The sequence below is a fragment of the Crocuta crocuta genome, unplaced genomic scaffold (assembly GCF_008692635.1).
Source record: "Crocuta crocuta isolate KB4526 unplaced genomic scaffold, BGI_CrCroc_1.0 scaffold221, whole genome shotgun sequence".
Classification (NCBI taxonomy): domain Eukaryota; kingdom Metazoa; phylum Chordata; class Mammalia; order Carnivora; family Hyaenidae; genus Crocuta; species Crocuta crocuta.
This window is the reverse complement of record NW_027528610.1, coordinates 4,270,548-4,295,170: the sequence shown is the minus strand read 5'-3', so window position 1 is coordinate 4,295,170 and position 24,623 is coordinate 4,270,548. Positions and strand designations below refer to the sequence as shown.

Here is a 24,623-nt window from a genome sequence, read left to right as displayed (position 1 = left end):
GGCGAGCACCTGATACCACGCCTCTAATTTCACACGGCCGAGAACTGTTTCCGTCCCCAGCAGCCTTTCAAGAGCAGTCTTGTTAGATGGAAGACAGGGCCAGATCACAAACTGCTTGTTTGGTTAAATCATACGTTCAGTAATGTGGTAGAAATGTCTTCTAATGACCTCTGATGTTTTCCCCCCTGTTCTGAGTGTAAAAATCAATATAGTTTTAACACTGGTTGTTGAATATGCCGGAAACAGTGTGGACACACACTAGTCTCTCCCTCCTCCCTTTTCCTAACTCTCTTTGAAAGTGAAACAAGGGGCGCCTGGGTGGCTCCGTCGGTTGAGTGTGGCCGACTTAGGCTCAAGTCACGATCTCACGGTTTGTGGGTTCGAGCCCTGTGTCAGGCTCTGTGCTGACAGCTCAGAACCTGGAGTCTGCTTCTGATTCTCTGTCTCCCTCTCTCTCTGCCCTGCCCCCACTTGCACTCTGTCTCTCTCCATCTCTCAACAAATGAATAAAACATTAAAAAAATTTAAAAAGAAAGAAAGCAAAACTAATCTGGAAGGAACGTCATTTTAAACTCTCCAGGCAAACCACAGCGGGGTCCCAGGTGCACACCTGGACCTTCAGGACGGTAGTGTGAGCACAGGTGTGGGAAGGAGGCCGCGTGGGATCAGCCACCTGCTCCCCCTTCGCTGGCCAGGAAGACACTGGGGAGCAGAGCAGAAATCTCCTTTCAGGGGCATTTGTGGACAGCCCCTCCCCGTGTGATCTGAATGCTTTGTGTCCCTGGTCAGGAGGAACAAACTTTCAGTGAAGGGCGTGTCACCGCCATCCCTGGACGCCCTAATACGCTTTCGCACCAAATCCAGGGCCGACAACACAGGTGTGAGCCCATCACCAATGCCCGCTCAGAGAGCACACCTTGCCTGATGACTCACACCCTGCCAGTCACCGTGAGAAGGGACCACTGCACTGCACTCACCTGGCTTACTGTGGCCATAGGGGCCTCATTAGCGTGAACTCTACACACACCTTGCAGAAAGATTCTGACCTACTACCTGCTGCCTACAGGCAAAGTATAGCCCTGGGCACCACAACTCATCTTCCAGAAGTTCTCCGAGGTCAATCCCACACTAGCCAAGAGCAGTGACTACCCAAGACTGACAGCTATAATAATGAGCAAATGAGAACATGTGGTCACACACACATGTTCCTTTCCATACAAGTATCTCACTGCAAAATGTGAGACCATAAACATATCTGGAGGAAACATAAGACAAAAGGCACATAATTCAGTAGGCAGGGAAGACCTTTTTAAAGCTCACTGTCAATCCCCAAAGTCACAAAGGAGAGGCTGTCACATTCAACCACAGAAATTCACCACGGAAGAGTCTATAAATAAAATGAAAAGACAAATAAAGAAGCAGGAAAAATATTTGTAACATACAACAAGTAAACTATTAATGTCCTTAATATATAAAGAGCTCAAACAAATCAATGAGAAAAAGATGGACAACCCAATAGAAAAGTGCTCAAGGGATATGAAAATGGAATTCTTTGGGAAAAAAAAAACCACAACCATGGATGAAAATGTAGAGGTTTTGCAATGACAGGTGCAACAGGAAGGGAAACTGCAATAGTTAAATAGCATTTTCACCCGACAAATATAGAAGTAAACATCCTTTCAGAGTCATTATACTGGAGTTATTAGCATTATGAGAAAATTAGAATTTACACAAATCATCAATGACTGCCCCACCATTGATGGTGATAAAAGAGTAAGATGTTTTATGCAATATCTACTAGAATTCAATTTTAAATACCCTTTGATTCAGCATTTTAATTTTGGGAAACGTTTCTTTCAAGAATACTCACACCAATTCACAGAAATATACAGAGAAGAATATTCACCACTGCACTGCTGGAAACAGAAAAACAAAAAGCTGGTGGGCAACTCCCCTGTCCCTCCCAGAGGAACGGCTCAGTAAGTTATCGTCTAAGAAAGACAATGTACGTACAAACTGCAAGGCTGACACTGGAAAATATCCCACTATATACTTCTGTGAGAAAGGAAACTATACAAAAATGTGTGGAGTGTGTATAAAATCCTCTTAATAAGGACCATGTTTTCATATTATTATACCATACTGGCAACATACAAATGGTGAAACTTACACCCTAAACTATCAACAAGGCTGCTCATCAGGGGTGGGGTCACTAAAGGCACTTCCTTTCTGTTGTGTGTGTGTGTGTGTGTGTATCCTTTGATTTTTAGACTATGGATTATTTTGGCAATTAGACAAAGAATTACAAAAAATGAGGGAAACATTAAAATTAAAAAATATATATGGCAAAGGCATCTTGCAAAAATGGAGACGTTGATGGACAGACAGCTCCAAGCTCTGTTCTTGATCTATGTGCACGGAGGACTCAGCTCTTGGCTCGTCCTGATGCTGGACAGACACTGCATGGACAGAAACGCCCCACATACACAGAAAATGCCCCAACACAGGGGCACAGAAAGAAGAAAGATTGAAGGTCACTCAGTGGCATCTCATTCCTACTGTGTCCTCCAAACTGTCGCTCATAAAAGGGTCCTCCAACACACATCTCAGAAAGTGACAATAATGGAAAATCTTGGCACAGGCGATTTTATTTTCGTTTATCATAAAGTCATTTTTTCCCTTCAAGCCTGGAAGGTGTATGCACCTCAATAAAATTATATTCCAGGAGCAACATCACATATACGATTTTGAGGAAGCCCTGTATTTTCAAAGTATACATTAAGCGCTCCCAAGTAGCTCAACTGCACATTTCCTGAAATTTTTTTGCACATGTCCTAAAGCTTAGTATCCACCTTTGCAAATCAAACATGTGATTTTTTTCATACTGTCTCTTGGTTAAATTGGTTTGATGACCATGGAGAGAAAATTATACATAGATGGGTTGGTATTAGACATCCCTTTATGATTTATGGGTTATCCTCACTTCCTAGATGTCTTCCTGAAGTTTAAAAAACCTTATTATGTATCACATTCAGGTAAATGGTGGTCTGTAAAGAAAATTCCCTCGTTCCTCTCCTGGCTAGAGCCAATGGAATAAAAAATGTGTTCATTAGGCAGAAGTGTTGTGATATCAGACCCTGTCAAACTTCCCTGTCTGTCTGTGGGCTCTATTTCATGATGATCTCTGTAACAAGGGCTTACAGTGACAAGATTGGAGGTCATATTTTATCTGATTCAGAGCTAATGTGCCATTCCACGCATATACCCAACATTTGATAATCTGGGATAAACCAGTAGAGGTTGTTTTTTTTTTTTTTTTAACCATCAGTTTCCCCTTTGGGGAATTAGCATCCATACTGAAGTTATTGAATTAAGCAGATTTTTACAAACTCATGCATTTTTTAAAGTGTGCTATTTAGGATGAAATTGAAGGCAAAGGCAGTGCAAAAGGACCTCATGTAAACACACACACACACACACACACACACACACACATCCAGGCAAGTTAAAGTCTTCTGAAAATTCCAAAAGGGAATTTTCGATGAAGAAAAGCACCAGTGTGAAAATAAAATCCAATTTGTTGCTTGAGTTGAGTTTTAATAATTGTGTCATGGGCGCCTTGGGATTCAGAAATAGAAAGTGCTGGCTGAATATTTAAAGTATGCTTTGTACATAAACAGAGTGGTACAGTTAAGCATAGGCAATGTGTAAAACACCTGGCAGCCTTACTTAGCTCTTTATCAGGGCACCCCTGGAGTAGGGGCTTAAGAAAATGCACTGACCCTGCCATATAAATGATGATAGATTTTGTTTGTTCAATTACAAAAAAATAAAAGCCAACAGAAATGTCTACCCTCCTTAGGATTCAATATAATGTGGCATATGTAATTTTAATAGGTTTCCCATTTCACTCATATTAGCAAAGAGTTTGGGGGATGTTATTATCATCATCCTTTTCCTCCTCATCATCATATTATTTTAGGAATCATAACACTTAATGCTACCAATGGTACACTGAACTGACACAATACACTGGCACAACTAAGTCCCTTTTCTGGTATTTATCTTTTAATCAATTTCTTTGAACAAGCTCCTTTTACACCTCAAAGATTTTCTTTATTTGATGTAGATATTGCACATGCTTTTACACTAGTTTGTCACTGGTATTTTTAGTTTGCTATCTTTTTTGACATCAGGAAATTTTAGTTTTTATGTAGTTAAATATAGCAATCTTTTTCTTGATCATTTATTTCTTTGCTTTTAAGTTTAGAAAGAGTCTGCTCAATGATATATCAGACAAATAAAGCCCAATATATATTCTTGCATTCTTTCATGGGTCATTTTTCCAAATTCAATCTGCAAGGGGTATTCACTTACATGAATTGGGCACAGCAACTTAGCACAGAAGCAGATTAATATTTTTGGTGCCATATGTCACCTCCAAGTCCTCTGGTCAGTTACTTTAGTTTTCTAAGTGATAGCTCCCTGAAAAACGGTCTTATTTATCTGGACCGTCATCACTTTTTCCCTCTTCTCTTCAGCTTTGTTGTTTTCACCTTTTCCTTCATTATCACTTTCTTCACTAACAACATCATCACCAACACCCTCATGTTCTTCATTAATCTTTATCATCACCACCATCACCACCATCATCACTACCACCATTATCATCATCACCATCATCATCATTACTATCACCATCATTATCACTACCACCATCATCATCACGCTCAGAACCATCATCATCACCACCACCATCATCATCATCACCACCATCACCTCCATCATCACTACCACCATCATCATCATCACCATCACCATCATCGTCATCACCCTCACTACCATGACCACCACCACCACCACCATCACCATCATCATCATTATCACCATAATCATCACCATCATCATAACCACCACCATCATCACCACCAGCATTATCATCATCACTATCATCATGAACATCATCGTCGTCATCATCATCATCATCATCACCATCACTACCAGCATCATTCTCTCTTTTAAGTGCATGCAAAACACCAGAGTGCCAGGCACCAGTAAAGTAATTATAATGTCTCCCAAAATTTAATTATCGTATTGCAATTAATGTATCATCCATTCTTAGCTGTCTGCCTTGAAAGGCCACATCTACATTTACATGAGATTCTCTTTCTGGGCTTCCTGTTCTTCTCCATCATTCTGTCTCTCTTGGAGCCAGTGCCACCTAGCTTCATTTATTTATTTTTATTTAAACTCTACGGTGCAGAGTTTTAAATACAATGCAAATTAAAAACATGTTTAAGAATTCACATGACATCCAACCTTGGCTGCACAGGAATGAAGGGTGTACTTGCTCTATTTGAGAAGCTTAAGAGTGTTATAACAAATGCTTCCATGTTCTGCTTCCCACTGCCTATAAGTAGGAACTGTCCCCAGCACAGTTCACTGTGATGTGTGCTGCAGCTACAAGGTGACAATGAGTCATGTGTTATGAGCATTTTCTTCTTGATACTGCTTTCGTGCCAGGGAGCTGACAGATAGGGCTTTGCTGCACAGAGCTGGAAGCCAGCATGCTTTAGTGTGTATAGACCACTTCCCTTAGTCCCTGAAGCCTGCTAAAAAACCTGGAAATTTAGACTGGTGACCAACTCTTAAAATAAGTTTCAAGTTTCCAGTGACTGTTTATTTGATAAAACCGGAAGCACATTTAATGAATGTGTGGTTCATAACAGCTCTACATTGCTCCCTGCAAAATACACCATCATTCATTGAGTGCTCCTGCCCGGCCATAAACCTCCACCCTGAAAGCGAGTAAAGATAATCAGCCATCCCAATCAGAGGACAGCTGAGCTTGGTGTCTTTGAGGCTTGTGCAGTCACAAGGAAAGAGCCAGTGAAACAGCCTGGCTTTCCAGTCCTTTAATGTGCTCAACACAAGGAGACTGACTTCTAGTCCTTTATCCAGTCACCTATGAGCATGCCACATACCTGTGCATACCCAGAATGGGTAGAATGATTCTATCCCTGCCATATAAACACTTTCACCTCTTCCCAGGCTTCCAAAACCTTCCCTACTATCTTGTTTGGGCCTACAACCCATCAACTCCCAAGCCACCAGTACCCCTCCCCCAATCTCCTCATTCTTATGCTGTGGTCTGACACTTGGGTCTTTCCCTTGCCAATGCACCAATCTCCAATGCTGAAATGTCTTTTGTGATACTCCCTGGCAAAATTTCAATCATCGGTCAATTCAATGATCTTTATTACTGCCTCTGCATTGGCCTGAAAATCACCTAGTTCCACACCCAGAGCCAACATTTGACTCCTGGTCTCCCCCTGAGCAGACACAGTCCTATAAGCCACCCCTCTGCCCACATCCCTCATGCTTCCTGAAGGAATATCCAACCACACTGACTTCAAACTCCTTAAATATCACTCGCTCAGCAATCTCTTACAACACTACAGTTTATAGTGGCTAAATACACTTGTGACTTTTCACCTGGGTAGGAGTTGATTGCCCTTTGAAGGGTTCTTTACCCCTGAATTCTGATACCCTCACTTCTCCTACCCTCCCTTCTCAGTATCAGGGGTTCTTTTGTTTTTCTTTTGGGAATTCTTCCTATTTTGCCTTTCATTTGAATGTTCTACCTGGCCTTCCATTTTCAAAATGCATCAGAAATGAGCACATTATTTTCACGCTTTAGAAGAGACTCCATTTATCAAGAAAAGGAGCGTTTAAAAAATTCAGGACAGAAAATTGATGTGTTGAATCCCAAAGGAATACACAGTGTTAGGGCCCAGATTACATTCGTTAGAGAACAAAAGAATGACAAAGAGAATATTGCCATTGCTTTCTTAGACTCTGTGATGCTAGTTTTTGAGAAGTAGAAACATGAAAGTTCATTTGTAAACTTTTAGCTTGGATTTCAATGGAGGTAAACCTTGAGTCACAAATTACGCAACTGCTTCCAACACGCTTGCAAAGCAATCTTATCTACTCCCATGTTCGGACCATTATCCACATATGTAAGAGAAAGCCAAGTATGACTAGCAATTTCAGCACCCTGGACAGGGGCTTGTCAGTACCAGGCACCTTTCCCCCATGAGTTCACCTTGGAAGTACAATAGAACTCCCCTATGACCCAGCAATAGCACTGCTAGGAATTTACCCAAGGGATACNAAAAAAAAAAAAGACTTTCTGAGCCCCTCCTTTGCCCCTGGTCTGCAGCCTTCTAGAGGCAAATGTCTTCCACATGAATGCAACCAGAGCACTTTCACCCAGGCAAACATACCTACTGAGAAGTTATTCACAGCACACAGCATTTCTAACACTACAGTCCTAGAAAGAGTCCATTTTGAAATGGATAATCCATTAAACTCATGCCCAATAAGCCAAATGCTTGTTCGAATTACGTTGTACGTTTGAGGGGCTTTGACCAACATCCAAGGCTCATTTGCAGAGTTTTTTTCTTGTGTTACTTGAGGTCCTAGTCACTATCCTGATCTCTTGAAACCTTCCAATTCATTTGCCATTTCTCAAGTAGAATTGGATGTGCGGCCATCATTACTGCATGGCGTGTGCTTAACTATATGTCAGGCATAGAAAAGATGAATTCACCCTGTACCCTACCCCCAGCTGGTCTTTATGAACCTGTGTGTTATTTTTCCATTAGGTTGGTTGTGTGTTCTGTCCCTGCACTCACAGAAGGTGGCACTGGCCAGCCCCAGAGATGGAAAGGGATGGAGAAACTGAGGACCGCTGTACCACACACAGCCACTAGGGGGTACCACCTCACAGATGCTGAGCAATTCACAACACTTCTCAATGTCGCCATGATGGTGGGTGCTTCTACTAAAGAAAAAGCTTCACGTTTTTTGTTTGAAAGAAAAAAATCCTACATAAGCCACTGNTGACCTAAGCGAAAGTCGGACACTTAACCAACTAAGCCACCCAGGTGCCCCCACCTCATTGTTCTTGACTTGCATTTCTCTTTGTAGCATAGAGAATTTGCTGGTTGAATCCTGAGCAAGTGCTGATTTATGATTCCTTCCTGTGGCTCTATTAATAGCACGGGGTTCTAAATAAATGCTGACTGTATGCAAATTCCACCTGACAGACTGAAGGTGTCCCCTGGGATGGGACAAACCACAGATAAGAAACCACTGGGGGGAAGCACCTCCATACTTCTACCTTTCTTTGCCACTTTCCCATTCATAGGTGTCCAGTAAGTATCACTTCATTTCCAGGGGAAGAAAACCAGCCAGAATGCCATGCCCCCCAAATACTTGGTGCACATTTGAAAACACCGTGATTTTGCCCATTTGTTCCTCCTCAAAGCTCTGCTGCTTCAGAATTACTTGGGATTGATGGGACACCAGGTGGCTCAGTTGGCTGAGTGTCTCACTTTGGCTCGGGTCATGATCTCACAGTTCATGAGATCAAGCCCCATGTTGGGCTCTGCACCCGCGGCATGGAGCCTGCTTGGGATTTTCTCTCCTTCTCTCTCTCTCTATCCCTGACCCTTCCCCATGTGCTCACTCTCTCCCTCGAAATAAATAAAAACTTAAAAAAAATAATTACTTGGTTGGGGGGGGCGTCTGGGTGGCTCAGTCTGACTTTGGCGCAGGTCATGATCTTACGGTTCATAGGTTTGAGCCCCACATCGAGCTCTGTGCTGACAGCTCAGAGCCTGGAGCCTGTTTCAGATTCTGTGTCTCCCTCTCTTTTTCTGCCCTGCTCATGCACTCCTTCCCTCTCTCTCTCTCTCTCAAAAATAAATATACGTTAAAAAGTTAAAATAAAAAAAAGAATTACTTGGAATTGAAAATACCACCTTGCAGTCATGCCTTGATTGCCCACAGGATCTGACTGGTAGTGGTCCTGCTGAGGTATCACGGTGGGCTGTGTCCACCGGCCTCTGATGCCCACCCTTCCTGTTTCCAAACTCTGACGCGCTTTATCTGCATCTTCACCGGGACACTCATCCATGGCTCCCTGTTCTGTGTTATTATGACACCTCCTGGAAGAATCTTAAATCCGTCAGTGGTTCCTAAATTCCCCTATGTCAAGGGACTTATCATTATCACACTCCCCCTCTCAAAAAAAAAAAATTAGGCACACAGTAAGCATTCAATAAACGCACACAAGGAAGGCATGAGCTATTTCCCTGTGAAATATTTCCCTGTGAAACAGCATATACCGTGTTATGAGGAAGCCTTTCTCATCATAGGCAGAGTGGGAAACAAGGCACTGCAGACTTCACACTCGGGCCAACGCCTGCAGCTGGGTTCCTGCTCATCCCGTACTATTAATTCTGTAATCAATACACCCAAGGTAGGCGTATTGGCCTTCGACAATGCTCACCTGCCTCACCCGCCTCACCCGCCTCACGGAGACGAAGGTCATGCTTCCTGCCGCACAGACCGGCCACGGCGCCCAGGAGGGAATGTGTGCACAGGCCAGTGCTGGCCGGGGGGCGCCCGCTGAGCAGGCAGTGACTGACATTACTGAGGACCACCCTGCATTTTACTTAGAGGGAATACGGTTCCAGGGCTAGCCACCCACGTGGTGTCTCTGCATGGCTCCTTCTGTGGCCCTCACACCAAGTCCGTGTGCTCACTACCCCCAGTGATTACAGCAGTGCACCACAGCGTGATCACAGGCTAAGAATAAGGCAACGGACACACGGATGTGGTGTGGAATGGCCGTGCAGCACAGTTTAATAACAAAGGTGCTTTTGCTGTGAATATGCCTTTAGGGGGACAGAGAGCCCCGTGGTAGAGAAAGCCATCCTCCGTAGAATCTGGTGCCTCCACAAATTTTGAAAGAAAATGCCTGGAATGACGGAGATGTGCCCTCCTCACCTACCCACTCCTATCTCAAGTGACTTCTGTGTGGGTCGCATCATTTTAAAGCAAACGTCCCCATTTTATCACACAGTTGAGAACGTGGTGGTCCCATGGTGCTGTAGGGAAAGGCTCTTCTTGGAAAGTAGGAATTCAACACATTCGGAGGTGCTGGATTTGTAAGACAGCAGACGTGTCCCAGGAAATTAATGTCATGGCTTAGGGGGAGGCTTTTATGTTTTGGCCAAAGGAACAGAAACATCTGCAAGTGTGAAGTCACATCCTAATGCAGATCTCAAAGAATGAAAAATACTCTCTGTTTCACTGAAGACATAACCAGGTTCTAGACAGAACGGTTCTAGACACAACACTCAAAGTCAGACTTTCTGATGGGTCGGGGTAGGCACATGTGGCATTTTAGCAAAATAGAAGAGAATCAGTATGCTTGATGGTACCAGCATGGGCTTGCCTGCTGGCCAACAAACGTCTTAGACTCATACGAGAAACCTGCTACTTGGAATCTAACACTCATTGACGAGATAAAACTTTCTACCAATTCGTACTACCAAGATGTGGAAAATGCTAACTGGTTGACATGCAACATTTAAAGGAGCAAAAATGAAAAGAGGCAGCTTGTCCTGACATATGGAAAAGGCCCAGTGCGTTCGATTTGTCTAGTATTTCTTATGAGAGGGAAAGTTCCGGTTTCGTGTCTTCCAGTAATTATCATAGGTACTGCTTTCTGTTAGTCTATGGAGTCACAGAGCCGCAGAGAAGACACACAGTGAGGACCCACCTCGTCTGAATTCTTCACGTTAAGACAATAGCCATGAAGCCCTAGAGATTTAAGACATCTCTCAAATTCATAGACAGTAAACACAGAGCTAGAAGCTAGAATAAGGGTCCAGTCCTCTTGTTTTTTTAAGACAGTGCTCCAAGATTTAACAAAACAAAACAAAACAAAACAAAATTGTTCTTGTAATCACCACGGTACACAACCATCATCACATTCAATTTGCTGCTTAAAACAAATCAACCAAAAAAGAAACAAAGAACAAAGACGCTCCGTGGCAATGTTCCAATATTTCCAAAAGATCTAGCTGAAAAAGTTAAAAACTACCAATTCAGGGCACAAAAAGAAACGGAGAAAGATGGGGGGAGGGGAAGGAAAAGAAAACAAACACGTAAAAATCCTAAGCAACGTCCTGACTGGTGACATTTGGACAATTTTGTCCAACTTTGTCCGTAAGGATTGCGCAATTTCAACACAAGAGACGATGTCACCAGAAGAGACGGGATGTGAGTGACGAGTTCAGGGCTCACTGGTTTTCCATTCCTTCGCTTCCCTTAGACATTACAGGACAGACCCGAGATGGCTCTGCTGTGCCAGAGAACATCAAGGAGAGCAGGCTCAGGACCACCGCCCATAGATGTGGAGGATATATTGGTTCAAGTAAGTCTTGCCAGCACCTCTGGGGAAAATGGCAGCTTCCTGCGGAATCAAGTAATTTGCTTCAGGAGGAGGAGAATGGACAGAAAGAACAGGCAATGTCTGCGTCCTCAGAGAGGCGGCGAGAGGAATAGAGGCCGTGAAAGGAAGCCAGGGATCTGTTGCAGCCCGGAGAGCCGGACCCCCGGGACAGCCCGCAGCTGACGGCCCGAGCCGCCGGCCAGGGCTGTAGGCGGCCGCGGTCTGCTCCGTCCCCAAGCCCGGCAGTCATCTAACTGCACTGCACACAATGCTGTGCTCACGTCTGACTGTGGGCTCGGCCACAGGTTCTTCTTACGTCTCACAGTGTTTTGTTACCTTTGTGTTTGAAAAATACAAAAACGTTTGCTGTTTTTAAAGGCATCAGGGTGGGAATTCACAGGAGAGGAGGCAGGCAGAGGACGACGGGGGCACAGCGTAAGCACACACATACCAACGCTCCAGTCCATTTCCTCCACGGCGTCCCCATAAACTCCGTGCTTGCTTTTGCTGGCAAAGTCCTTGGACGCGAACAGGGCCGTGTGCACCTGAAGGTAGGACAGGGTGAGCAGGAACGGCTTGTCGGTATTCCTGCGGGAGGAGAAAGTTCACGGCGATGTAATTACGTTTGCCACGTGCTCGGTAGGATCAAAGTACTACTCCATGATGCCATCTGAAAAGCCAGAAAGCTCCACAAAGGAACAAATATTGTACATTTTTAAAAATGTTTTAAAGTTTATTTTTGAGAGAGAGAGAGTGGGGAAGGGGCAGAGAGAGGGAGAGAGAATCCCACGCAGGCTCTGCACCACAAGCACAGACTCCAATGGAGGGCTCCACCCACGAACCGTGACATCATGACGTGAGCTGAAGCCAGACAGGTCACTGACCGGGCCACCCAGGCACCCCCAGTATCATACATTTTATTCAAAGAAACAGAAGTCTTCACAGCGTGCCTGTGAAGGGACTGATGGTTACCCTGTGCAGACCGGCTGACGGAGGCTCTGTGCCCTTGAGACAGTCCCTGAGGAAGCAGCTCTGGAATGAATGTCGTGGGGTCTGGCCTGCTTTGCTCCCGAATTATACTCTTCCCTCTCGATATGGTGATTAATACCAATTCAAGGGCCTTCGAAAGCATATGCTTTTCGGAATATGTACACACACCCAAGTTACCGGCTATAAAGACTGTCTCTTGATTTGTCAAGTTCTTACAGAAACAGCTATCTACCTGTCTAATGCCAGTTCAACTCTGGGTTCCGCCATATTGCTCACCTTCCATTGCAAAGGTAACTCTTTTTTAAAAAAATTTTAATGTTTATTTTATTTTTGAGAGAGAAAGAGAGAGAGGAGGGAGGGAGAGGGAAAGAGAGAGAGAGAAAAAGAGAGAGAGAATGAGTGGGGGAGGGGAAGAGAGAGAGGAGACAGAATCTAAAGCAGGCTCCAGGCTCTGAGCTGTCAGCACAGAGCCTGATGTGGGGCTTGAACTCACGAACCATGAGATCATGGCCTGAGCTGAAGTCAGATGCTTAGCCAGCTGAAACACCCAGGCAAAAAAAAATGTCCTCTGTTGTAATCAATCAGTGAGAACACACATCTGCTTGAGAGTTGTAAGTCACTGTCAATGTGCGGCTCTTGTGACAGTTGCCACGGGCCTGGTGAGTGTGCAAAGGCCTTGGGGGTCCCCGTGCGTCTGCTGAGAGGGCTCAAGAAGTCACACCACCTCCTCTTACACCTCACTGACCTCTGGGAAATGCCCTCAGTTGCTTCAGTTTGGTTTTATGTAATTGGCTCAAATTTCACCTTCATCCAGGAAAACGTCAGAAATTCCCTTTCAGCTAAAAGGGAGAACTGAAGAAGTGCCCTCCTGAAGGCTGTTGGGACCAATTGAATGAATAATGGACTAGATGCACAGCCAAACGCAAACCCTACTAGAGTATCTGGAGCACAAACCAAGAATCCCCTACGTGTTTTCCTTCACCCACTACACCACGAACGGGGGCGTGCCACGGACATATATGTGCTGCAGACACCAGCACGGTGGTTCGCAAGTAGTGTGGACTCGGTAAATCTGTGTTAGCCAGTGAAAACCTGCATTAGCTCTCCCAGCTTCCTCGGGTCCGGCCAGGACTCCCAGAACTGCAGGGATCCGTCGCTGCAACATGGTTTGCGCAAAAGGTGCTCCACAGTAGGTACTGTCACATATACCTATGTAATATATACACCTACATATGTAATAATACATCCGTATATACTTCCATTTAGATGTATGCCTATACATTTACACACATAGGTACTATACACCTATACATATTATTAGTATTAGTATATGCATATATACCTACATATGTTATTAGTGTTAGTATGCACACGTAGACTTATATATGTTATTAGTATAGGATATACACACATATACACCCATATATATTATTAGGAGGAATATATACATATATGTGTGCATACCTACTTATACATATATTAGTATAGGTATGTATATATCTGTACACATATCCACCTGTGCATATGTTATTAGTATAGGTATATATACATACACATACAAAAAATATATATACATTATTAGTATAGCTGTGGGTGTATTTATATACGTATGTAAACACACACATATACATATATATATATAAAATTATATAGGGGTGTGTGTGTGTGTATGTACACATATACTCCTATACGTATATTATTAGTATAGATAGTACATATATGTACTCAAATACACCTGTATATATATTATTAGTATAGGGGTATATATGCAATTACAAATGTATACACGTTATTAGTACAGGTGTGTGTATATATATATATACATATGTAAACACCTATGCATATATTAGTATAGACAGTATACATATACATACACACACACACACATATATATATATACACGTCAGTACACCTATACATATATCAGCATAGATGCATGTATATATGTGTGTGTGTATATATAATACATCTACACATGTGTATAGACATCTATACACATATTATTAATATAAGTTTATACACACACACCTATACACCTATACATACATATACACACACATACACATATACACCTATATATATATTATTAGTATAGGTGTATATATACACACACACATGCAGAAACATACACATATATATATTATCAGTACAGCTGTATTGTGTACATATATATACACTATACATATATTTTTAGTATAGGTGAATACATACACAAACTTATACATATACTATTGGTATAGATGTAGGTGTATATAAATATAGTCACACACATATACACCTATACATATATTATTGGTATAGGTGTACATGTATATGTATAAACCTATGTGTATGTATATATTATTAATAGTATAGCTGTCTGTATACATACACATATACAACTACAAATATATTATTAGTATAGTTGTATATATACATATATACACACACACACAAACCTATGTGTATATTAGTGTAGTTGTGTGTGGTGTGTGTGTGTATATATATACATACACCTGTACATATATTATTAACATAGGTAGTATATACGTACTCCTATATACCTTTAGATATATTAGTGTATGTATATTAGTATACATATACCAGTATATTAGTATACATAGTGTACATGTATTAGTATAGGTGTATATACTATACACATCCACACAAACCTATGTATCTATTATTAGTATAGCTATGTAGATATATATATGTACACATACATACCTATACATATACTATTGGCATAGGGGGTATATATGCTCATATACACCTATGTGTATATTATTAGTATAGGTGTATGTATATACCCAAATACATATATTCTTAGTATAGATGTGTGTATACATATACACATTCACGTATATTGTTAGTGTAGATATATATACATACACACATATAAACTCATATGTTAGTATAGGCTGTGTATATGCATACACACATATACACCTACGTATTAGTGTACATATAAATACATACATGTACAAATGCGCACCTATTGGTATAGGTATACACGTCATACTATATAAACTCTAAGTCAGAAATTCCTGATCATTTTGAAGAGACCGTCCCTTCTGTTTGTAATCTTTGCCAGTCAGCAAGAGCTCTCAAGAAATAACCTACTTAATGAAATCAAGGATGCCTTTACATGTTTATTTAGTATCTTAAGTCCTCATGATAACCAAAAACATCTCAAATTTAGAACTGGGTATCACAAAACTGATGAGTCTACCTCTGATAAAGAAAGGAACGCACACTCTGCCAACTGCACTTTTATTTCCTCATGTGCCTACAGCTTGGGTTCCTTTGGCCCAACCAGTGCCTTGTGGGTCACCGCTCAGACCTTCTCCTGTCACATTTGACTTTGAAGGTTGCTCCTTGCACTGATACTCTCATCTTTTGAAACAGAAAATAAGCATAAAGCATCACACGCTAAGTGCTGGGTCCCTTCTATGCTCAAAAACCAGATCAAATTGAGCCAGTTATCGTTGATCATTTATATGGTGCTTTACAGTTCCAGGGCTTGGTGTTGAATTCTGTCACTTTTCCTCTTTACGACAGTATACATTCTTATTAATTCGTGTGAAGTCTTTCATGACTCAGCCAAACAGAAACAAAAACACCAGCCAGCAGATGAACATAAAGGCTGTATGTGGTCTGTGCCACCTCCCCTAAAAGTGGAATTAGCGTGAGAGTCCAAACCCACAACATCGAGGTTTACGTAACTTCTCCCCATTACTTTCTCAGAAAGGAAAGAAGATGTGTTAATGTTCAGATGGACACACGGGCACCATCTCTGAGCTGATAACCTGCATGTGAGCACATCTGCCATGGCATCGCTCTGGCCACCTGTAAGGGTGGATGTCCTGTTAGACACTAAGCCATGACAGGTCATGGACCTCTGACGTACAGGGCAGCCGGTGAGGCCCCCATCCTAGCCCTGGGAGAAGTGCACTCAGGCTTGGACACACTGCACCTCCTTCTCAAGAAGCAGATGAGGACCCTAAAAACTGGCTCACGTTCCCCCCAACCAACATGGAATTACACTCTTTACACTTGTCCCTAAATAGACATGTGCATTGTGTTTGGGTACAATTTCACCCTCCTGTGCTCTCCTGCTATTATACTTGGGCTAAAAGTTAAGGAAAATAGATACAGACAACTTAAAATTCAACCTTCCAAGCGTGTGTATGGTCAGAGCTGGAGATACAAGATGTGACTAACAGCATTTGCCAAGAAAGAAGAGGTGTTGTGTGCCCAACACCTTCAGAAAAAAATATAAAAATACGAGGATGAAGAAGAGTGGACCAGCCGCTGACGTTACTGGTGGGATCCCAAGATGGAGGTATTTTGAAATGTGAGCCGAGAACGAAAACAATGAAGGATAACGTTGCCCCAACAAGCAAATCAGGGAGCCCAGGATACATGGCGTTTGTGACGAGGGTAGTAAGAGATGTCAGGCGGATGGGGCGTGCACCGTTGCGGAGTTCAAGTTGAGTCGTGGACCGTGACTTCTGTTCCTGGGACATAGGAGGGGAGAAGGCCACTCGTGCGTGTGCGATAAAACTGCACAGAGTTCCAGAAGTCTGTCTTCTCTGCAGGGAAGTGGTTTTCCACTGAGCAGACTGCACGTCCCGGCCACCAGGCATGGCGCTGGGTGCCAAAGCCCAGGGATCAGGGAGTAGATGCCGCAACAACACTGGGAAACGTCACGTGGACCAGGGCTCGGAGATTCACCGTGTGGGAGTACCGGCACAGTGGACCGTGCGTGGGGACGTGGGCCAGGCACACGCAAGTCTGCGGCTGCCCTGCACACACCCTGCGGCGCAATCACAGCCGGCTCTCAGGGGTAGGAATTCTGGCTGAGCAACAGCCTGCCATACGGGGCGGGTTGGGCTCACTGAGGATGCCTGGGCCTCCCTTCCCTACAACCCTGAAACCTCCGCGACACTCCCTTGAGTTGGCGGGAGGGAGACTTCTCAATAACAGCTTAAGTCCTGTTTTATGAGCTGCAGCAGGTCGGTAAACAATGCCTTTGAAAATTTACTGCCACGATCTCACACGCTGTGTGAAAAGATACAACTTTCCGCCGCTACATGCTTTCGCCGTATTTGTAAAAATACGGAAGGCAGCTCTGTGCCTCCGCAGCAACCTGCAATCATTTCAATCCGAGAATCAAAAGACTGACATCCTATAAATGCAGAGTGAAAACACAGACAAGGAGATGGTGAAGGTGTTATTTTTTTTTTCTGTCCGCCGCGAAGGTCTGGAACAGAATATTCCTCATCCGATGCTTGACTGTTCTTATTCAACCAAGGTCCCAGCATGAGCCAGCGTCGGGTGTGACTGGAAGACACACAGGTGCGTGCGCTGGTTCTTTCTGAGAGTCCTTGGATGCTGGTGATTACAGCAGGCACAAGGCAGCGAATGGCATCACTAGTCATCCAGCCAGAGGCCAGTGGCTGCCACCGTGTATGAGACAGAGATGTACACACCCAGATGTTCTTTTGTAGCCTCCACGCACACCCCATTGACTGGAAGAATGTTCGGCTGACACGGTACAAGGGACTACAACTATAAAGGTAAAACTATAAAGGCAAACAAATCTCAACCTTGCAGGGCCGAAAACTTGCTCCTGGAGAGAGGCAGATTACAAAGGTTCATGCAACCAGACAGTGCGTGCAAATGCTTTCATAAACACATCCGTGTTGGTGCTCTCCCTGTATATGCCGACAGATGGGACACTAGACAATGGCAGACACTTGTCCTGGGTATTTGTCAGATGAGCTAAAAGCACAAGTTTTCTTATGTGGAGCCTGGGTGGCTCAGTTGGTGAAGCGTCTGACTTTGGCTCATGGTTCGTGGGTTCAAGCCTGCATCAGGTTCTGTGCTGACAGCTCCGAGCCTGGAGCCTGCTTCGGGTTCTGTGTCTCCCTCTCTCTCTCTGTCCCTTCCCCTGCTGATGCTCTGTCTCTGTCTCTGCCTGTCTCAAAAAAAAACATTAAAAAATTAAAGATTTTATTTTTAAGTAATCTCTATGCAATGTGGGGCTTGAACTCACAACTCTGAGGTCAAGAATGGCATGCTCTACCAACTGAGCCAGCCAGGCACCCCTAAATCGGAATAACTTTAAAAATAAAAACCCACATATATGGAAAGAAACCCAGAGAGCTACCACTAACACATAGGCTTTGCTGCATCTGGGGCTGGGGAAGGCAAGCACTTGGTGGGAAGGACTGAAGACCAGCAACAATTTCAACATTCGAAATTTCGACATACCCATTTTTACGCTGCTTCAATATTTTAGAGTAGCACGTTACTTTTGGAGCCACAGAAAAATGGAGATGGAGCTTAAAAACAAAAACAGGAACAAGAAAACTAGAAGCCACCTTCTCCCCCAGAAAACATAGGCAGACAAAATGGACACAAAGGTCTGAAAGCCAATCTGTGTAAGAGACTTTAAAAAATGCTGCCTGTTGGGGCGCCTGGGTGGCTTAGTCGGCTAAGCGTCCGACTTTCGCTTAGGTCATGATCTCGCGGTTCATGGGTTCGAGCCCCGCGTCGGGCTCTGTGCTGACTGCCAGCTCAGAGCCTGGAGCCTGCTTCAGTCTGTGACTCCCTCTCTCTCTGACCCTCCCCTCCTCACGCTGTGTCTCTCTCTCTCTAGAAATAAATAAATAAACAAAACAAAACAAAACAAAACAAAACAAAAAAAAATGCTGCCTGCTTTCAGTCTTTCCCCACATCCTTCCAGTCTGCCCACACTGGCTTCGTCTGCTGACTTTCACGCTCAGCTCTCTGTGCGAGAATTCTGCACACACAAATTTGTCCATGGCTCTTACCTTACGTTAGATGGGTCTGTAGCCACTGGGAAGTCAATGGCGGATGCCGGACTCTGAACCTACACATCACACCTGCGACTCCCCAAGTCCACTGTGACCTGAACGCATGTGTCTAAGGTCACCCACATGCCCCACCACACAACAGTATAGGAAAGATTCTTTGCTGCTTCCAGCTATAAATTCCTTGGCATCCTGGCATCCATTCATTCATTATCCTAACCCAGGGAGTACAAGATACTGAGATTATGCAGAAAAAAATACGACCGTTTCACTGCATTTTAGGTAATGGGAAATAAGAAACGCATATAATTGTTGCAATAGGAAATGAGACTCTGACAAAGGAAATGGATTCTCCAAAGTGCCTTTGGAAAATCAATCACATTTCTTTTCAGTTACTGGGAGAGCATCCCAAAATGTGGCAGACAGCCTCCTTAGATGGACCCTCCAAGGGGAGAGAAAGAGAACAAGAGAGTACAGTCACCCCATCACAGTAAATCTGCCCTGCTCAGAATAACTGCTATGATTCTGATGGACAATATAAGACAGATCATCTATTGTTCAGCCCAGGGACAAGGAGAGAAGCCCATGAAGGTCGTGAAAAGAGGGGCCTGGGAAGTAAGTAAAATGGGGTCTATTCTAAGGCACAGAAAGTATAGCAATTCATTCATTCAGCAGTGGTTCTGAATGCGAAAAAACAAGCTAACGTTAAAACACTGGGAAGTTCCCCTCCCCAATTTCCTCCCAAGTAGTTCCCTCTCACAAATAGGCATTTATGCCTCTCTCCTTTTAAATAAATGTTGGGGCGCCTGGGTGGCTTAGTCGGTTAAGCGTCTGACTTTCGCTTGGGTCATGATCTCGCGGTTTGTGGGTTCGAGCCCCGCGTCCGCCTCTGTGCTGACTGCCAGCTCGGAGCCTGGAGCCTGTTTCAGTCTGTGACTCCCTCTCTCTCTGACCCTCCCCTGCTCACTCTCTCTCTCTCTCCTAGAAATAAATAAAACATTAAAAAAAATTAAAAAAAATAAATAAATGTTTATTCATTTTTGACAGTGGGAGCGTGAGCAGGGAGGTGCAGAGAGAGAAGGGGACAGAAGATCTGAAACAGGCTCCACGCTGTTAGCTCAGAGACCGACATGGGGCTTGAACTCATGAACCAGGTGATCATGACATGAGCTGAAATCAAGAGTCAGATACTCAGCCAGCTGAGCCACTCAGGAGCTCCTCTCTTCAACAGGTGAGAAGTCAGCAGCACCAGCCTGAATTTCTGTGGGACCACAAGTCACCACTCAGAAGGAGCTGAACCAAACCCAGTTCCCTTGGGCTTCCAGACCCATATGACCCATTCCTAATTTCCTCGCCTGCCTGGACCCCTGTGAGCCTGTGCTTCAATGCCTGACATCCCAAAGGTTGCACCTCCTGATTCCAGTTTAGGTCATAATCCCAGGGCATAAAAGAGATGTGTGTATTTGATGAAAGGAGAAAGGTCTGAGAGTCCTTCATCCAGGCCCTTTTCAGTTAGGAATGCCGTGGACCTGGACAGAGTATCGCAAAAAGCAAGCAGCCTCCTACGACTATATTCAGCTTGTGGTATGCTCAGCCTGGCATGGAGGCTCATACTAAGAGCCAAAACCCGCTGCATTCCTATATCTGTGTCCTGTTGGCTCATGCAAGGTAGAAACCAATCAGGGGGCATCTACCCTTAAGAAGCAAGACAATTCTTTAATTACTTAACCTTTCTGCTGTTGAACACGTCTGTGGGTTGCTTTGTGTTGCCCTTAATTGTAAATCTGATGTACCTTTCTCCCTGTGAATCAAAATCAATATCACCCACATTCCTTTCTAGCTTAAACTCTTACTTAAACTAATAAAGTCATCCCACGATCTCTTTCTTCAGAAGATTGTTTGTGCCAAATCGCAGCTATTCATCATGGCCACTTATACCACGGTCTGGCTGGAAATGTCAAAGGCTAGGTCGAAGGGACCCTGTAAATGCATTTCAAGATTTCGACTGTGCCAAGTATCAACAGCAGTGGAACGGGATAAAAGGTCAGGTCTTCCAATGATACATTTATCAGCCGTCCCAGGTTTTACAGCATTATGATGACAACAGTGCTTACAAAAAGAAGTCTCTACTTCTTGTAAAACTGCATGCCATGGAAAATGGGAGAGGTAGCACTTCCCCATGACCCTCCAGTAAGGGCATATTCTCTGCACGGCAACGTTATCTCCTTTGTTTACTCATGCTTCCCATCTTCCTGATGTCATGGTTACTTCCCTTTGCAGATCAGAGTTGGTTAAAGTCACAAAAAATGAGATTTTACCACTCTGTGAAATCAGAGATTGAAAACAGAACTCTAGGGACCTCATCGAGATAAAAGCCTTCTGCACGGCAAAGGAAACAATCAGCAAGAATAAAAGGCAACTGACGGAATGGGAGAAGATATTTGAAAATGACATATCAGATAAAGGGTTAGAATCTAAAATCTATAAAGAACTTACGAAACTCAACACCCGAAAAAACAATAATCCAGTGAAAAATGGGCAGAAGACGTGAATAGACACTTTTCCAAAGAAGACATCCAAATGGCTAAACAGACACGTGAAAAGATGCTCAACATCACTCATCATCAGAGAAATACAAATCAAAAGCACACTGAGATACCACCTCACACCCATCAGAATGGCTAAAATTAACATCAGGAAACAACAGATGTTGGCGAGGATGTGGAGAAAGAGCATGTCTTTTGCATTGCTGGTGGGAATGCAAACTGGTGCAGCCATTCTGGAAAACAGTATGGAAGTTCCTCAAAAAATTAAAAATAGAGCTACCATATGAGCCAGCAATTGCACTACTAAATATTTATCTAAGGGATAGAGGTGTGCTGTTTGAAGGGCCACATGCACCCCAATGTTAATAGCAGCACTATTGATGATAGCCAAACAATGGAAAGAGCCCAAATCCATCAACAGATGAATGGATAAAGAAGATGTGGTATATATACACAATTTAGTGTAACTTTCAATCAAAAAGAATGAAATCTTGCCATTTGAAACAACATAGATAGAACTAGACTGTATTATGCTAAGCAGAATTGGTCAGAGAAAGACAAATATCATATGACTTCGCTCATATGAGGAATTTAAGATACAAAACAGATCAACATAAGGGAAAGGAAACAAAAATAACATAAACACGGAGGGGAACAAAACACAATAGACTCTTAAATACAGAGAACAAATGGAAGGATCTAGATGGATTGTGGGATGGGGGATGGGCTAAATGGGCAAGGGCATTAAGGAGGGCACTTGTTGGGAAGAGAACTGGGTGTTATATGTAGGGGATGAATCATGGAATCTACTCAAATCATTATTGCACTATATGCTAACTAACTTGAACGTAAATTTAAATAAATAAATACTCCAGATCTTTGTCCAAGTTTGCATTTGTTTTCTAGTAGACTCAATGCTAAAGATACAAGAGATATCCCTTATTAAGCTCAACTGAAAATTATTAGCATTTATTTCACTTCTTTTTTTTTCTTAAATATTTTTATTTTATTTCTAGGATAGAGAGAGACAGCGTGAACAGGGGAGGGTCAGAGAGAGAAAGGGAGACACAGACTCTGAAACAGGCTCCAGGCTCTGAGCTGGCAGTCAGCACAGAGCCCGACGCGGGGCTCGAACCCACGAACCGCGAGATCATGACCTAAGCAAAAGTCGGACGCTTTACCGACTAAGCCACCCAGGCGCCCCAGTATTTATTTCACTTCTAATGAAAGCCTCTTCACATACAAACACACTTACATTAAACATGTTCAATACATATTGAATACGTGTTGAATCCGCAATGAACACAGGGGCCTGGAGAACAGAATTCTCGGGGTAAGTTTCATATGAGGTTTTTAATCCAATAAGTGGATACCGTAAACTACACAAATCATGTTGGTACTTATAAAGTCACCATGGTTCTTAATAATGTCCTTTTCGGCCTGAACAGGTGAATATTCACAGAGAAAAAACAAAGAGAAGTTTCCTCCAATTTTAATGTTTTCCCTAGCAACGAACCAGTGTTTTCCATGAATATAGGGTGAAAAGATGCCACCATATCTGGTTCCTCATGCTGCACAATGCCCAAGGTTACCCTCGCTCTGTCGAGGATGATGTGAAACGTGATGGATCTCATTCTACCCACTGGCATTAACCTTTTTAAATGTAGCCTTGACTTAAGCAAACGAAACACTACTTTGTGAATAAAATTAACTCAGTAAATTCACCTGTTACTATGCAGCCTCTGTTTTCTTTTCAGAATACACAAATACTTCTCCATCACCATGGTAATGACTGTACAGACACCAGAGCTCCCGGGAGAATCACCAGGATCATTCTCCTTTTGGGGCATGGCACCTGGGCTCTCCTGTGTGCAGAAGGTCTGTTGAGACATCTGTAAAATTCTCTGGTCTTCCTCTACCTCGCCTGTACTCAAATCTAATCAGTAAGGGAGCTCAGTCCATGGCAGAGCAAAGGTGTCTGAGTCATCTGCTCCGACAGAAAGGAGCGGCTTCACAGGCACTTAGCTGTGGTTCGTTACCCAGTCTGTTGCGATTACTTGCAGGGTTTGGTAATTCACTCCAAATGTGGAGCCTCAAATTCCTCCTAAAGAAGACATCTCTTTTTTCCCATCTCGTACGGCTGTTCTGCAGTGTGAAAGCGGTGATGTGCGCGTTCCCAGTGTCCGGCGGCAAAGGACGACCACTCAGCAAAGCGGTCAAAGCTGACACCTGAACATGCCTCGTTTGTGCCGTGCACCCAAGCTGGCTCTGATTTACAGAGTCCCGAAGGCAGTAATGGCCAAGGGACGGAGTTGGATGGCTGTCGGATCCTTCACTCAGGATCCAGGAAGAGCACTGGGAGTTTCTAAGAAATCTACCGTTCATTCCTGCTTCTAAGAGCAACAAGGACTCCTTGCTAAGTCAAGTGCATTCAAGATGACTTGCCTCTTGAATTACTATACAACTTATAACATGTGGTATGGTGAGCCAAAGATCTGGCTTTCCCACAGAAGCAGCTCCCCAAGGTAAATTTTATCCCTAAGAGTAAATCAGGATGAGGCCCCATGGGGTGCATGGTTCTATATTCCCAGCCATCAATCTCCTCAATGTGGAAGTATGCACTGGTAACCTGGGGGCACATGGGTAGCAAATGTGCTTTAGGAGATCTCATCAGAAAGCATCACAAACCAACAACGCATCTTAGCCTCTGTCACGTCCCCGTCACCCACAGTTCCACATCTCAAGTTAGCATCATCAGTGTAAAATCATTCTAGCGACAAGGCTTAGAGAGTGAATATAAATCTTAGAAATAGGAGTCTCCTGGGGCGCCTGGGTGGCTCAGTCGGTCAAGCGGCCGACTTTCGCTTAGGTCATGATCTCGCGGTTCGTGGGTTCGAGCCCCGCGTCGGGCTCTGTGCTGACAGCTCGGAGCCTGGAGCTACTTCAGATTCT

General features: G+C 43.6%; 1 protein-coding gene across 4 annotated transcripts in view; it reads right to left on the bottom strand.

Moving 5' to 3' along the window:
• The window catches only part of STS (steroid sulfatase), a 158,309-nt gene that overhangs the window by 51,152 nt on the left and 82,534 nt on the right, over window positions 1–24,623 (bottom strand). For all 4 annotated transcript variants that reach the window (XM_077754704.1, XM_077754702.1, XM_077754701.1 and 1 more), the window contains one exon: window positions 11,766–11,902. In XM_077754704.1, the coding sequence (XP_077610830.1) occupies window positions 11,766–11,902 (137 nt within the window). The remainder of the gene's footprint in view (window positions 1–11,765; window positions 11,903–24,623) is intronic.